This window comes from Brienomyrus brachyistius, chromosome 6 (assembly GCF_023856365.1).
Source record: "Brienomyrus brachyistius isolate T26 chromosome 6, BBRACH_0.4, whole genome shotgun sequence".
NCBI lineage: Eukaryota > Metazoa > Chordata > Actinopteri > Osteoglossiformes > Mormyridae > Brienomyrus > Brienomyrus brachyistius.
This window is the reverse complement of record NC_064538.1, coordinates 16032205-16048114: the sequence shown is the minus strand read 5'-3', so window position 1 is coordinate 16048114 and position 15910 is coordinate 16032205. Positions and strand designations below refer to the sequence as shown.

General features: G+C 45.8%; 1 protein-coding gene across 5 annotated transcripts in view; it reads left to right on the top strand.

Moving 5' to 3' along the window:
• The window catches only part of specc1 (sperm antigen with calponin homology and coiled-coil domains 1), a 62839-nt gene extending 51628 nt beyond the window's left edge, over positions 1–11211 (top strand). For all 5 annotated transcript variants that reach the window (XM_049016784.1, XM_049016785.1, XM_049016782.1 and 2 more), the window contains 3 exons: positions 6827–6943; positions 8204–8263; positions 10724–11211. In XM_049016784.1, the coding sequence (XP_048872741.1) occupies positions 6827–6943; positions 8204–8263; positions 10724–10813 (267 nt within the window). In that variant the 3' untranslated portion in view covers positions 10814–11211. The remainder of the gene's footprint in view (positions 1–6826; positions 6944–8203; positions 8264–10723) is intronic.
• Positions 11212–15910: the final 4699 nt, after the last annotated feature.

Here is a 15910-nt window from a genome sequence, read left to right as displayed (position 1 = left end):
AGAAGGACGTGAACGACGACAAGTAGAGCATAGGGTCATAAACAAACAGGGGTCCCCTCTGTGTGACGATTTCGGGCCCTGAATAGGTGTCCCAGTACCTTATATTACTGTCTGATTAGCACTCAATGCTGTAAGAGCGAACATTCTCAGGAATGACTGGCAAATTCTGAGAGCCGCCCAACAACTTCAGTTTCTAGTCAGACTTCAATCTGAGGAGCGTACGGAAACGCCGTTGGTAATAGTGAGGCATTCAGATCCTTTCCAGGATTTTAGGTTTTCAAGTGGTATTTCTCATGTTTATTTCATTAGCTTGGTGCAATGATTGAAGATTACCCAGAATGCATCTCTCTGGAGAATGCAGCCCCTTTGAGTAAGGGGAACTGGATGCAGGCAGTGACTGACAGTCAGAGCTGGCTGGTATAGTGACCTGATGCCAGGAGAGAAACTGGGATGTGGGTTTGATTTTCCTAAAAGAAAATGAGGTGAGTCTTGATATTCTGAGGGAAACATCCCCCCCCCCCCCCGGCAGGAATATTGACATTCCACAGTTCAGCAGGATGTCGGACAGCTCAGATCCCACTCATCAGTTCAGTAGACCCCCCCCCGGTGGATTGGGATCATTCCAGGGCTGTTAATTATACAGCTGTTTCATCATAATGAGACCTTTAGATAAACAGCATGATGCTGAAGCTGGATGGGTGGATCAATGTAAAAAATACGCTCTGATATCGGAAAACGTCACCCGTGCACACCATTTGACCCCTGTCTCAGATGCATGGTGCCCCCTACGCCCACCGTCATTTTGCGCTATCTGACCGTACGTCACATTAACATGTGTCAGCGTCTGACATGCTTTACCATCAAATGACCCATGTGACTGTGTGCACATGTATTCCTCGTGACGCAGCCGAGCGCTGAAATGACTCCCTTCATTACAGAGTACTGACGCCTTGGGGAGTGACGTGCCCATTAGATCCTGTATAGTGCTCAAGTACATATATGACATTCAGCTCCCTGGGGAAATTTGAGTTGTGGTGTAAAGGCATTTTCACAGAGGCATAATGAAGCATGTGTTTGAAATGGAAATCGATCCTGTTACCTCCCTATCTGTGAGCATTTGCCTTTTTTCATGGTAACAGGAATCAGCAAGACATGAGGAACACCATTCAGGCTGCCCAGATCAGTCGTGTTAGCTAATGATCTTCCCGGGGGCTACAGGCCTCTCCTCAAGATTACAGAAACTTCGCCATTCCGTCACCAGCCAAGACACATGTGGTTTCTCTGGTAATGGGGACGCTGCTCTTTCAGGGACCCCCCCCTCCCACATCCACCTGTAAATTTGGTTATGTAACGGAAACATAAATAAACTTCAGCCATCCTCCGCATTCCATTTCTAACGTTGAATCAGCAGTTCCTGAAGGGTCAGAGCGTCAGAATTGCCACCGTTGCCCACGATACACAACAAACATCCTGTAGCTGATTTTTATGCGTATAATCACATGATAACTTGTTAAGAATTAAACAGGGGGTCTTAATGCTCTTCCTCTGGAGGTCAAGGTCAAGGGCGTGATGTGATAGTGGGTTTTCAGGAAAAGCCCTTGTCGCTTTCATACTTGCATGACCCAGCCAGTCAGGAAATGAGCAAACGGCAGTCTTGGGTACCGCACTGGCCACCAGTCAATATCAGGCAGCTGGGGCGTTGCATTGTTTAAAAAATCCAACTTCATACACGACCGCTGTGGCAGAATGATGCAATCAAAACACGACGAAACAGCAATGTGCCGATGGCACCTTTCCGATTTCCAACCACTGTATCAGCCTCAGATCGGTTGCCTACCCCCTGCTTTCCGGCAGCATGGTGTCTGTGGGCTTCTCACTGGCTTCGACACACACGGTTCAGGCCGCCTAGTTTCTGCAGATAACTGAAAACAATGTTTTTCACAAGATCAAAGGGGTAAAAGAAAACAGTACAATGAATCTCAAAGGGGTAAATCAGTCGCCGCTGCTGCTGCGGTGTGCACACTTCCTGCACAGCTTGTTTGGCTGTCTGGGTCTGGGAGAGAATCGCGGTGGTGGACGGGAGTGGGGACCCCGGCAGGATGAGGAAGCCATGAAAGGACATGCCATGGGGCCTGTTCTAGAGTGTGGGGGGGGCAGGATGTCTGCCTCAAACCACAGCCCCCCCCCCATTCCTGCAAGACAGCCTTCCATTACTGCGAATGGTGGGAAAGCGGTCCTTGGGAAAACAAGTGTCCCGCTGCACTAGCATGGAGAAGTTGGTCACAATCGGGGCGGGAGGGGGCTCAGTCAGTCTTTCCAAGCGCTGAAATTCAGCGATGCCTCATTAAGGAAGCTAGCTACGGACAGTACACCTGCATCCGGTCATCAGTGTTTCTCTCCCAGGCCAAAGTGACCATGAAGCCAGGGCTCCACTGGAGATGTGCTACATGTCAGCTTCTGGGCATAGCAGGAGATATGATTGGGTGAGAGGGTTGTCCCGACCTTTGCAGAATACAGATGATGTCTTTGTCGGCTGGCTAATGTTTATTTGAAATGCAGATACTGTATATAAGCATGATGAAACACAAACAGAGCAGCGTAGCTGGGATATGCCAGCATGACAGGGAGGTACGCAGGGCTGTCGCCTGTGCCTGTGTCGTCATTAGATGGTGAGTGTGCACTCATGAAAACAGCCATTACCTCCTGCCCAGTTGAGACCTTCTGATGGGAAAGTTATTCAGCAGTTTGGGGGGGGAGGGCCCTCAGAGCGGCGTCTACTTGGGGGGGTGGTAGTTATGGGGGACGCCGCTCTGAGGGCCCCCCCCCCCCCAAACTGCTGAATAACTTTCCGTCCGTGCACACCGTCCGCGGCGGCGGTGCCCGCTTCTGCTGATGTTTGAACACCCACTCTCGTTAAGTGAGTCACACTCACATCCTCTACATCAGCCGCCTCCCCAAAAAGAGGGGAAGTATGTGAGCGTTTGTGTTGCAGTGGAATACAAGTACTGGCGTTATGTATTCAGAATACAAAAGTAAGTATTCAGGATTCAGCTCAAGGTATGTTTATAGAGCTGTTCAAGAATAGTTGCTTTGTGAAATTTGAATACCTTTATACTACCGTTTCTGACCAAACACTTTTCCTCCAGAGTGTGTCACTCCTACTGTGTGCGTCTGCGAAAACAAAGTGGTATCCAGCGTGCCTGAGCTCGGCGCATTCGCCTCTTGGAGATATTTCTACCATTTCAGATTAACAGACGTCGAAGGCAAAAACATTTACCTGAGGTGCCAGCTATGCTCACCAGCTACCAAAGTCCTGTCTGGATCAAAGTATTCAGCCCCCTAGTCACTCCCATGCACTGCCGCATGAGCAATGAACACTTTGAACAACTTTGATCAGCAGTTACTGCGCTATAACAGAGAAATATGTTCTCTTGTGTCCAGTGAACGGTAGCAGTTACATTTGAAGAACATATTTTAATGAATTATTTTGTTGACATAAACATCAGCATGCTATGTGAAAAATGCATAGCCAGACATTTTTTTGAATGATAATTTTGATAAGTTTGAATATAAACGTGAAATGACCAAAACACTCTCTTGCCTCACTAACTATGTAATAAAATAGCATACAGACTTATATTTATATTATAGTGGGCTTTTGTGTTCTTTTACCTTTACCCAAATATTTTCAATTTTCAATTAGACATAATCTGTCTAAAACTCATATCGACTCAGCATTTATGTAAGGAATTCGTTGCTACTATATTATCTTTTTCATATATTTAACTTACATTAATGATAATTTTCTAAAAAAAAAAAAAGTTGGTTTCCCTTGTTTTTGATGAATCGGAGCTTCTGTTTTGTGGAGTTTAAAGTGCATTTTCAGTTCACAGTTTAATTTAAATATGTGTATCATTCTTATGAACTAGGCTATACATCAATTTCTGAAAGTTTTTGAAAAGTATTCAAGAAGTATTCAGAGTAAGTTACACATTTTGAGTATTGAGTCAGAATACAAAGCTGAATATATTAAGGACTGTATATTCAGTAATGAAATACTTTTTAGCATATCCTGCCCAAGACTGTTGGCTTCATGCAGCCTGATGAGGTTCATCACGGGGCCCCCACACTCTCTTTGGAGGCTGCAGCCCCTCACAACGCCAGGCAGGGACCGTGGGCCCACCAACCGTCTCTCTGCCACTGCTTGGTGAAGTTCCTCTCATGCTTTTTGAGAGGCAGGGAGGTGATGATGTTGGTGTCAGCCTCCCACCCGCGGTACAGGAGATGCCAGATTATTGGGGGGCACTGAACAGGAGAGGGTGGATTATATACTGGCCTGTTGTTAATTAAGCTGCTGTAATTTCTGCCCCCCGTTCTGTTTTTGCGTCGTTATAACCTATTTTTCCACGCTAACCATTACCCTCTACAGCTAAGGTCTGCGGCTGTCTTACTTCCAGCAGAAGTGAGGGGCAGCTAACAATGATAGTGTGTGCCCTATGATGGACTGGCATCGCATCCAGGGTGTCCCCTGCCCTGTGATCTGTGATAGACTGGGATTCCATCCAGGGTGTCCCCTACCCTGTGCCCTATGATGGACTGGCATCACATCCATGCTGTCCCTTGCCCTGTGGTCTGTGATCGACTGGCATTCCATCCAGGGTATCCCTTGCCCTGTGGTCTGTGATCGACTGGCATTCCATCCAGGGTGTCCCCTGCTCTGTGCCTTGTGATGTACTGGCATTCCATCCAGGGTGTCCCCTGCTCTGTGCCTTGTGATGGACTGGAATCCAGTCCAGGGTGTCCTCTGCCTTTGGTCTGTGATGGATTGGCATTCCCTCTAGGGTGTCCCCTGCCCTGTGGTCTGTGATGGATTGGCATTCCATCCTGGGTGTCCCCTGCCCTGTGGTCTGTGATGGACTGGCATCTAGGGTGTCTCCTGCCCTGTGCCCAGAGAAGTACTGGCATCCTGTCCAGTGTGTCCCCTGCCACGTGCCATCTGTGGGCTGGAACTGGTTCAGGGCCCTTAGTATCTCACTATGTGCTGGATAAGCTTTTGGAACATTAATGTTCATGTAGGTTTGTCAGGGTATGCTGGATTTCCAGAACATTTTCACCACCTCCAGAGCTAGGACCTTTTGGGGTATAAATAGTGGGTTAGGATGCAATTAATATTTCTTGTGGTCAAGAAGTAAAGGGGCATTTAAACTTTAAAGATAGGACAGATATCAGTTGTTGGAGAGATGTTGAAAACCTACTAATCCAATAGATTCATTAAAAATAGCTAAATTAATGTGGAAAATGCCACGTCCCTCTCTCCCTCTCTCTACTTTCTTTGAATGAGCAGTGTTGTCTTTGTGTGGAGAGACATTTCCTGCCGTTCGGTGCTGCCTTTGATTTCGGGAGCCTTGTTCGGCGTCCCGGCTGTTGTTTTAATATTCACAGAGCTCCCAGGAGATGGGACCGTGCAGGATGCGGCTCCCCCCCCCATCTGAGCTGGGAAGCTCACAGCACATGTCTGAAGCCCATCAGGGCTGCCCTGACTCTGCCAGGGTATCACAGAGAGAGCTTGTGACCAGTCTAAGTGGCGCATCAGCGTCTGTGCCTTCCAGGCCTGCCAGGCACCTCTGGAGTTGGCATGGCCTCCCCGTGTCACATTTTTAGTGCTGTGATTTGGCAGCATACCTCTGCATGTGTGAAGTTTGCGTGTCCCTCCCACGTTACACTGTCGGTACTGTGACCTCACAGCACGGCCGTGCACCTCTGTAGTCGGCGCCTTTCTTTTAGGTGAGCTTACACCCGTGGTCTGTGCACGTGCCCTGTAGGAAACTGCTAATCCCTCCAGTTGCCTGTTGTCCTGCCCTTACTAGGGCAGGCGCCAGGCTCACCGTGACCTCATACCGGGCAGGCGGGCACGGGAGACGGGCACATATCATCACTTCACGCTGTAACAATAATCATGGAATTTTAAAGAATTTAAGATTTTATAGTCTTATCATTAATGCTTGAAGAAATGCATCATTTTGAAATGCCTGTGTGATCATTTAACCACATGTACTTTGAAGCAGCACTCTGGAAAACCTCAGTGTTCCCTGGATAATAATATATGTGACAGACAGTTGTTGAAAGAGCGATAATTCCCCGAGGAAACATCATCCTGTGGTCAGCAGTAACTCTGCGTTTATGCATGTATTTCCCAACATCATATGCAAAGGGAGATGAATATACAGTAACTATCTGTTGTCGGGGGGGGGGGGGTCAAGAGCAGAATTGGGCTGTGGAAATCGGGGCCCGTGTTGTTCATGCTGTGAGCGGGCATGGATCCCGACTGGAAGTGGGGGGAGGAGGCTGACAGGGCGTTTCGGCCGGATTGAGGACCTGTTAGCTCTGATCGATAGCAGACGGGTCGTTTTTCGGTTCCTCTTATCCCATTACTCGTGTCACATAAGGTGTAATGTGCAGCAGAGATGCAGCAGTACCATCACGCCTGTCTGCTGCCCTTTAACTCGCTCGTTTATTACGTGTGGAGGAGCCCTGGTGTTCGCCCCCATCCTTCAGCTCATTCATCACCCTCACCGCTCCCAACAGCACCATATAAACATCGATCCCAAGCCGCTGCGTATATAAGATATGATAGATAATTACACATGTATGCTCATTGCCTGTGGTTTTATACATTATATATAATTGTGTAGTATTATTGGATGTTCTGTATAATTGACTTATAATCGTAATCATAAATGTGATCTAGCTCTCAGACAGCCTGCAGAGGTGAGCCAATGAGAGCGCATGCACTGGCTTAAATCTGAGTGTTTCTCCCATGTCCCAGAACATCGACGTGACCAACTTCAGCAGCAGCTGGAGTGACGGACTGGCCTTCTGCGCGCTCCTGCACACCTACCTGCCAGCCCACATCCCGTACCAGGAGCTCATCAGCCAGGACAAGGTACAGGGGGGCCGGCGTGCTCACCACGGGCCTGGGGGGGGCATCCTGCACACACACCCTCTGCGGTGCATTTACCCAGCTTTTGTGAGTCTTGTGCCCTGTGCTACCTGGGATGGGCTCCAGGTGAACTTGACCGGGATACATGGCTGGAAGATGAATGCATGGACTAATGACCTACTGAATAACATTATTCATTGTTCATCAATATTAACATAGAAAGATTAATAATTAATTCTTCTGTAATTGTTTTAACGTGAGAGCTGAATGTAGAGCTTTACGCACACAAAGAGTCTGCTCAGCATAGTGCACAGTCATTCATTGCTTGTGAATGCCGCTCTATGGCTGGGACCGTAAACAAGACGGGCATTAAGGAGATGCTGTTCTGGAAGCTCAGTGAGCCATAGGAAGGTCTCAGCAACAGAAGGCGGCAGATTTATTCATCTCTCTGATAATGGAAACAAGTTCAGGAGTTTCACGTGATCTCTTTTGGCAAATTGCATAGGTAATTTCTGCTTTAACTCGAAGAGTTTGCCTATGTCACTGATAAGTGCTAATGCAGACATTGGGCCTGATACATCATTTATGAGAAATGTGTAAGTAATAGGTCTGTAGTAGGTCCCTGATAGTGGGGTGATTGAATCACCCTTCTTTGTGCCTTGACACAGTTGGCTGGCCATTACAAACTGAATTATACTAATATATTGCAAACTTGGCACATCTTTGTTATATTAGGTAAATTATCATGGTAAATAAAGATGCATTAATGCTGTTACACTGCTGCATGGTGAGTCTCATACAACCTGCCAATCTGACAGAGCAGAGTGGCTTGGATATTTAATTTTGCTTAATCTTTGTTTAGTAACTCAGACTACAGTACTAGCGATTACGTTCCGTTATGTGGATCTATGTGCTGGCTAGAATTCTGCAATACTAAATGCGTTTTTCCTCCCTGGACAGTGAATCTATGGTTTCACAAGGGAGGGCTTGATACAAATGTTTATGTCTCACATCATAGGCTTGCATACACAGCGGCTACTGTCTGTTGTGCGTGCCTTGGCCTGTGTTTCAGCCTCGGCCACCTTGCTCCAGATGCCGGGATTATCACGTCTCCCCAAAGAACACCGTGCTCACCATGGAGTTTATTTGCCGAGGATCCGTTTGTTGCTCTTTGGCGGCCTGGGTGCCTCTCGGCATTACGAGCTGCCCAGATGTGTATAGCACTTTCCACACTGTACTGACAACCTGTTTGTTTTTCTACAGAGCAGGAATCTGACCCTGGCTTTCCAAGCGGCCGAGAGCGTCGGCATCAAGCCCTCCCTTGTGAGTCCCACGTGGACACCGCTGCCGGCCTATCCTTTGTGATTGGGTACCCATGGGTAACCATGCCATGGCACTGCAGCTGCACGCCTCCAGATAACTGACGCATTTTATGACCATAAACATGAATAAAATGATTAATCATCTACATACCACATTGGGACAGAAGGTTTGCACCATGTTCACACCTAAGTAAATATGGTGTACTTTCTATGAGAAGGAGAGTCCCCACACAGCGATACTTCATGTACATGGGAGACTCGGCTTCCTTCCACATCAGTACTCCATGTACATGTGAGAATGTGCTTCTTTCCACATCAGTGGGGTTTCGTATGCAAGTACACATGTGATATCCCCATTTGCACTCCTCCATGTTCCTGATATAATTTCATTTCACAACAGACTAGCCTTCTGACTTCTATAACTTTATAAACGTAGGACATTTTGGAAAAACAGTAGCAAATGCATCTGTAGTATTTACTGTGCAGGGCACCATGGCATTATTTACTCACACAGCATTTATCTGTCCTGTATGATCATTTTCCTGTGATGGTTATATGCGAAGTTACATCCATGCAATCAGCTGAATGTTTGTTGGGTTGCCTCACACTACGCATACTTCACCTTACTTTACCATTAAAGGGAAGTTAATGAGGACTTCTAATGGCATTGCTAATCGCAGGGCATTAGAGCTAGAGTAGTCTGTGATGACCCCACGTCTGATTTTGATTTAGCGGTACAGCGCCAGCCGTGATCTTATTTCAGGGTTTAAATGAGCTGGTCCTTAGCACTGTGAGACAATGACTGGGGTCAGAAGTCATACCCTAATAATGAGGTGGCTGCATTTCTCTCGCCAGTTCGCGAGTGTAACTCGCTCATTATGACTGCACACTCTGTGTGTCCCTGCTGCGTGAGAGTCATCCTTAATGTGTGACGTGACAGTCCCTGTGGATCACGCACTGATACCACAGGCGGATGCTGTGACACACCCCGCTCCACAACTGTGTTGTACTGCCTTTGCTTTGGCAAATGACAAAGATCATATGGCGCATTGCAGTTGAACTACGTTTAAAGACAGCGATGTTTAGAGTAAAGTTTTAGGGGAAAAGATCTGAACATTTAAACAATAAAGAAATTAGTGCAAATACTTATCAGACTCCATTTGGTGAGAGAGGTTGTCTAGTTTGGTATCGGCAAAATGGGCAGGTGGTGACGAGCAATCCCATGGATTGGAACAGCCCATGATGATCAGGGGTGTTCCCACAATGCACTGTGGTGACGAGTCACCCTATGGAGGCAAGAGTCATGACACCTCGCTGGCTGGGGATTAATCTTCCTTTCAGATTTGGGTTTAACCAAAAAAAAAAATAAAGTGTTCCAGATATAGCCTTCATCTTCAGTTTAGTTAATTAACCAGTAAATTTATACGTCATTCACTTCCTTCCCTTTGCAATTAAGTTTAAATCTTGACCAATACATCACACATACAGTATATTTTGTAAATATACTTTGAATGCATGTAAACCCCTGTCTACTCAGTTTAGCTGAAAAACTCTTGCGGTTACGTATATTTATGTAGATGTGAATGGTTTTCAAGCAATACAATGTCGAAATCCATGCCTATGTCAGCCTCTTCAACATGAAGGATTTTCCATAAGATGATGGGAAGTGTCCAGGAGCAACATAAATATCCCCCCCCCCCCCCCAAAAAAAAAAAGAAAAAGAAAAATGTGGCAGATGGTATTTCACTTGTCTGCAGTGGGAGACAGAAGACAGGTAGTATTCTGTTCATCTTAACGACACAAATGCCCAAGGCAAGCAGGAAGAGAGCCTCGTACAGAGCACATATTCACACTACGGCTAGTCAGAAAGCAGAGAGACATGCACCTTACACGGCCTCGGGGCTGCCCGGACATCACATGCTGGGATTTCCCTGAAGTCTGGAAGCTGGAATTCATCTGAAGTCTGCCCTGGATTTCTTTCACATTTTATCTCGTCTGTTAGCTGAGGCAATCTAAAGCGAAGAATGATTGGCTCTGTATAGTGAAGTGTGATGGGAAGACAAACACTGTTTAACACTGAATAAATATGGTCATTCTCCCTTAAAATTATAAATGAACTATATGCAAGCCTCTGATTTCACAAGTAGCTTGATCATTTATATTCCGAGTGCCAATTAAAACGGCATCTGGATAATTAAGTGCAAAGTGGTTTAACTCTGTTCATAAAATCATCCAGAGCACCGTCGTTCTGGGTTGCACTATACCTTGGAGGTTTGAATCCTTTCTGTGTATGTGTGTGTGTATGTGTGTGCTTCATGCAGTCCAAAGACATGCAGCTAACCTAAGTAGAGTGCCTAAATTTACTGTGAAAAATACATATATTTTAAAAATAAATACTATTTTCATAAACCAATACATGACATCGGTGCTTTGCTGTGTATTTCTGTGTCTTCCTGTGCAGGACATCAGTGAGATGTTACACACGGACCGGCCAGACTGGCAAAGTGTCATGCAGTACGTCTCGCAGATCTACAAGTACTTCGAGACTTGATGGGAGGATTCAGGGCACGAGCACGGCAAGCACTTTCACCCCCTCCCACTGTAACACCCATCTCTGCCCCCCGCCTTCCGAGCCACCTTCCCAGCTCTCCGTCCATCCAGACGCCATCTGGGGTGGGTGGCAGCTGTTTGAGTTTAACCGTGACATTGTCAGAGGTGGGAGTCTGCTATCAAGGCACCCACATCTCACCTGCTCTCAGCTTATTTTGCTTAACTGTGTGCTTCCTCTAACTCCTAGCTCCGTTTATGGCTACTAAACCATTATTTATTTATACCTCTCATAATAAAATGGTAAGAACACGGAGTGGATATTTGTGGTTTGAGGAATTGAGGCCCCTTTCTGACTACAGACAGTGTTGCTGATAATAAAAGTTTTTGTCCAACCTCAAAGCTGTTCTCTGTGTCTTAATTACGCACAGTGGCTTTGTGGAGTGCCTGTAATTGACCACATGTTTCAAGATCAATGAGATTTTGGAGTTTTTGCCTTATTTGTAACTATGTTGTTTTTTTATTGAATGATGAATTTGTAGCATTTTTTTCTATATGAATGAATGAGATGTTGACATCAACTCTGAGGGAAAGACATGACCAGCTCTAGAATGCTCGGAAGAAAGGGCATACAGTGTGACTGCAATGGCCATGCAGTGTTTTGAACTGCAAGGGGAAGCAGGCCAGTAACACAATGGTTCACTGCAAATATCTTTGGTGAGCAGGTAGGTTCATCAAGTACAGACTGTCAGACTTCACAGAGAAGCCTGTTATAGGTCCAGCGCATATACCCTCTATGTTATAGGTCCAGCGCAAATACCTGTTTCACTTTCGCCAAAAGGTGTTCCTCTTATCAATCAATAAACCAGAAATGTTTTTATAACCTTTGGTGATAATTTTTCCTGTAATGTGTCTTGCACTTGCCTAAAAGAGAATTAATTCCCAGAGCCCAAGTTTAAATAACAGGTTCCTTAATACGCTAACGCAATACGCTAACAGAGGTAACTCTACTGGTGCTCTCTTCACGGCACCCCAGTCTACCGCACTGTTGGCGGGCAAAAAAAACAAACAAAAAAAACTTATATCACCCCATTTCAGCCAATTACCAAACAGGTCAGAGGTCAACCAATTAACAGTTTACAATTTAAAAATTTCCTTTTTTTAATCTTGTGTGTGTGCACACATACACCACACTCCTCCCCTTAAATCTGAAACCAGCATTTTCTTTTTTTCCCACATATTTAATCTATCTGGAGGCCTAACTGTTCTACTTGACTTCCGAACTTCTTCAGACACTGAGGGATGGCATCACCCTCAGATTATTGCTGTCCATTTACCTCGGGTGTTCGTGAAATGCTCACAGGCATTTCCACGCAAGAATGGGCGACACGGGAACAGACATTTGAATTTCCTGTTCCCACAGATTCACCTGCCCAGGTTCCTTCTATTCCCTCAGACACATTACTCAGTTCCAGTTCAGTAGCAAGGATCTGGTCAATGTCTCTTGTGTAGTTTCCCATATATTTTTACCAAAAATGTGACAAGACCCAGTTCCTTCACCATACACCCAGGTACCCACCTGACACTTCTCCCTCCCCCTTTGTTACAAAATAGCACCTTTTGGTTTGGCAGGAAGGATTTACTGCGAGTCTTGGCATCCTTACAACCTTCTGATATAGAGCCCTGTTTCTGATGCATTCCTTCAGCAAAGTTTGGATTCGCCAATGTAAGCCTGGTTTGAAATTGTCTCCTAATAAATAACTCTTCCGGAGTTTCCCATCGTTGAATGCGGCGTACTTCAATAGCAGAACAGAAAATTATGCACACAGTGCTGCAATGTCATGTGACGTTTTCCTTTTTCCAAAGCCACTTTCAAATTTTGCACCAACTGCTCCGCTGCTCTGTTAGAAGCAGGATGATATGGAGGCGTTTTAATGTGTTTAACACCATTATTTAGCATGAAAGTCTCAAAAATTGCAGATACAAATTGAGGACCATTGTCGGACACAAGCTCCTATGGAAGACCCCAAGTAGTAAGACTTCCGCCGTCCTCTCAGCTGTTGTGCTGTTCATTATAACAACCTCTGGGCAACGAGAGTAACTATCCATAAGAACCAGGAAATTATGTTTTCCTTTCTGTGTAAAAACCAAGTGGATCCTCTGCCAAGGCCGATCAGGCCTTAATCTCACTAGACAGATTTGATAAAATAATTTAGCATCGCTAAAAACAATCGCAATTCATGTACGTTCTTAGGTACCAGCGCCTTCTCAATTGCCGTAGTGTTTTCTTTAATCGGACGCACTCTATTTGCGTCGATCACGTGACCCAGATACGTTACGCTGTCCTGAAAAAACGCGCACTTATCTTTATTCAACCTGAGTCCATACTCTTCCAGTCTCTGCAGCACCCGCTTGAGGTTCGCGAGATGTTCCGCTATTTTCCCGTAATCAAAATATCATCTAGGTAACACACCACTCCCTTTAGCCCCTGCAGCAGCTCGTCCATAGTGCGCTGAAAAATAGCAGGTGAGGAATGGCTTACTTTTCTCATCCAACTCCAGCTAAGTATAAGCCTGCGTCAAATCCAATATCGTAAAATGTTTCCCACCCGCTAGCATAGAAAACAAGTCTTGAGCCTTTGGGAGGGGGTTTTGGTCCACATCTACCTACCCTACACTGATTGACCGTCACTTTGTAATCCCCACATAGGCGCACTGACCCATCTGTCTTTGGAATGCATACGAGCGGCGCTGCCCACTCGCTATGCCGCACCGGCGAAATTACTCAGTGCCGCACTAATGCCAGTAGTTTCTTATCCACGGCCTCCCGTAACGCATACGGTACGGGCCTGGCTTTACAGAACTTTGGTTTCGCCTCCGGTGACACCCGCAACGTAGCTGTGATCCCAATTTCGCGCCCCAACTCAGCACTGAAAACTGTTCGGTGCTGAGCACACACTGCCTCTACAGGGTCTGCAATGTCTACCTTGTTAACTTTTGACCAGTCCATTTTTAACACACGAATCCAGTCTCGGCCCATAAGCGCTGGACCTCTACCACATTGTACAGCGATCATCAACTTACCCAACAAGGCTAACGACTGACCCGTATATGTTTTCAGAGTTACCTGAGTTGCGCCAAACTCACACGTGGCTGCTAATCCCTTCAAACTGGCAATGTAGTCCGCAAATGTTTCGCCTGACAGCTGCCGACGATCCCTGAACGCAAATCTCTCCGCCAGCACATTTTTCTTTGGCGTGTAGAAATCTCTAAGCACTTGTAACAGTCCTGAGAGAGAGACCTCACCGAATGTCATTGGTGAAATTAAATCTTTTAGCAGGGCAAAAACCTTTGGATCAACTACGGATAAAAATACTGATCTCCGTCGTCCTGGTTCGCGTCCAAAAATTGCAGAAAACGTTCCGCGTAGTTAGCAAATGTCTCGACTGACTCCTCAAATTGGAGCCCACTATCAGTGCTGTATAGTGCCATTATGCCATTCTTTCGCTTATTTTATGTTCCGCAAGCACATACAAAAAAAAGTTACCTAGTTAAATAAACGGGAGCAACCCGTCGCGCCTACAAAACAAACAAAAAAAGAAATCCCATTCTCGTCGCCAATATTCTGTTGTGTCTTGCACTTGCCTAAATGAGAATTAATTCCCAGAGCCAAAGTTCGAACAACAGGTTCCTTTATTAGTTTACAATAAGCTTACACAGGTAACTCTACTGGTGCTCTCATCTCGGCACCCTCGTCTACCGCACTGTTGGCGCGCAAAAAAAAAACTTATATCACCCCATTTCAGTCAATTACCAAACAGGTCAGAGGTCAACCAATTAACAGTTTACAATTTAAAAATTTTCCTTTTTGTATTTTGTGTGTGTGCACATATACACCACAATGTGCAGTACAGAAGACAACATTGTCCAAACATTCATTTTCTGCAACTGCTTGTCCTATTCATGGTTGAGGGGGGAGCCTATGAGCACAAGGCAGTGAGCAACCCAGGATGGGGTACCAACCCACTGAAGGGCACGTTCACACAAGCACACCTATGGACAATCTGGTAACTCCAATCAGCCTTGGCATGTTTTTGGACTGTGGGGGGAAACCGGAGTACCCAGAAGAAACCCCACGATGACACGGGGAGAACATGCAGACTCCACACACAGAACCCAGGTGGAGACTTGAACCTCGGTCCGAGAGGTGTGAGGTGGCACAGCTAATCACTTCACCCCGTGCCACCCCTGGAGACAAAGAAAGAAAAAGCTGGCATTAATTGTGTAATCCTGTATGAAATTAAAACCGCAAAAAAAAGCAGACATGGTTCAGACATGACTCCCTCAAGCAGCTTAATAAACTGCTTTCTCATAACCAAGTAAAATGCCTTTCCAAACATAACATCGTTATTGTCTCAATGGGTACCCCATCCCCCCGTTCGGAGGAAAAATATATAAATAAAAAATCAAGTGGACACATCCCCCCTCCATGTTTATAAAACTTAGTCAAAATATCAGGGGAATCTCTGTTGAAGACTTGCTGAAAACCCCTGCCTCAGGTGACTAAACAACTCAGTTTCTCCATTGTTGGTGTGAGGCCAATAGTCGCAGCCGGGCGGGGTTATGTTTGGTGCGCCATGTGCGAAAAGCGGAGGAAAGGAGAGCGTGTAGCCTGCGGCGGTGTGTCGCGTGTGGTGTGTAGCCTGCGCACGACCGGGCTCGGAGGCGCTCGGACGTGCTGCAAGAAGAGCTGTCACTCGTTCGTTTCCCAGAGACGGTAAGCATAGTTAAGCGTAGTGAAACCATTAAAAAGTCTCTCCTGTGAGTACGAGCCAGTAGTCGTTACCTTTATGTTGCGTAAAAACACAAAAGTGAAACTGTAATGTGTGTTTTCAGTACGTTTCCATCTATAATGAAGATACGCTTGTAAGAATTACTAAACCAAAAACTGTTAAACTATCGTCAAACAGTTGTTAAACTATTTCGCAGGTTTCAGTCAACTTCGGTTTCTCTATTCGACATATTTTGAATAGTTTACATTTTAAGTTTCTTTTTCAGACTATTGCTGCTGAGTTTGATAATTAAATCGAAGCATTACTGGA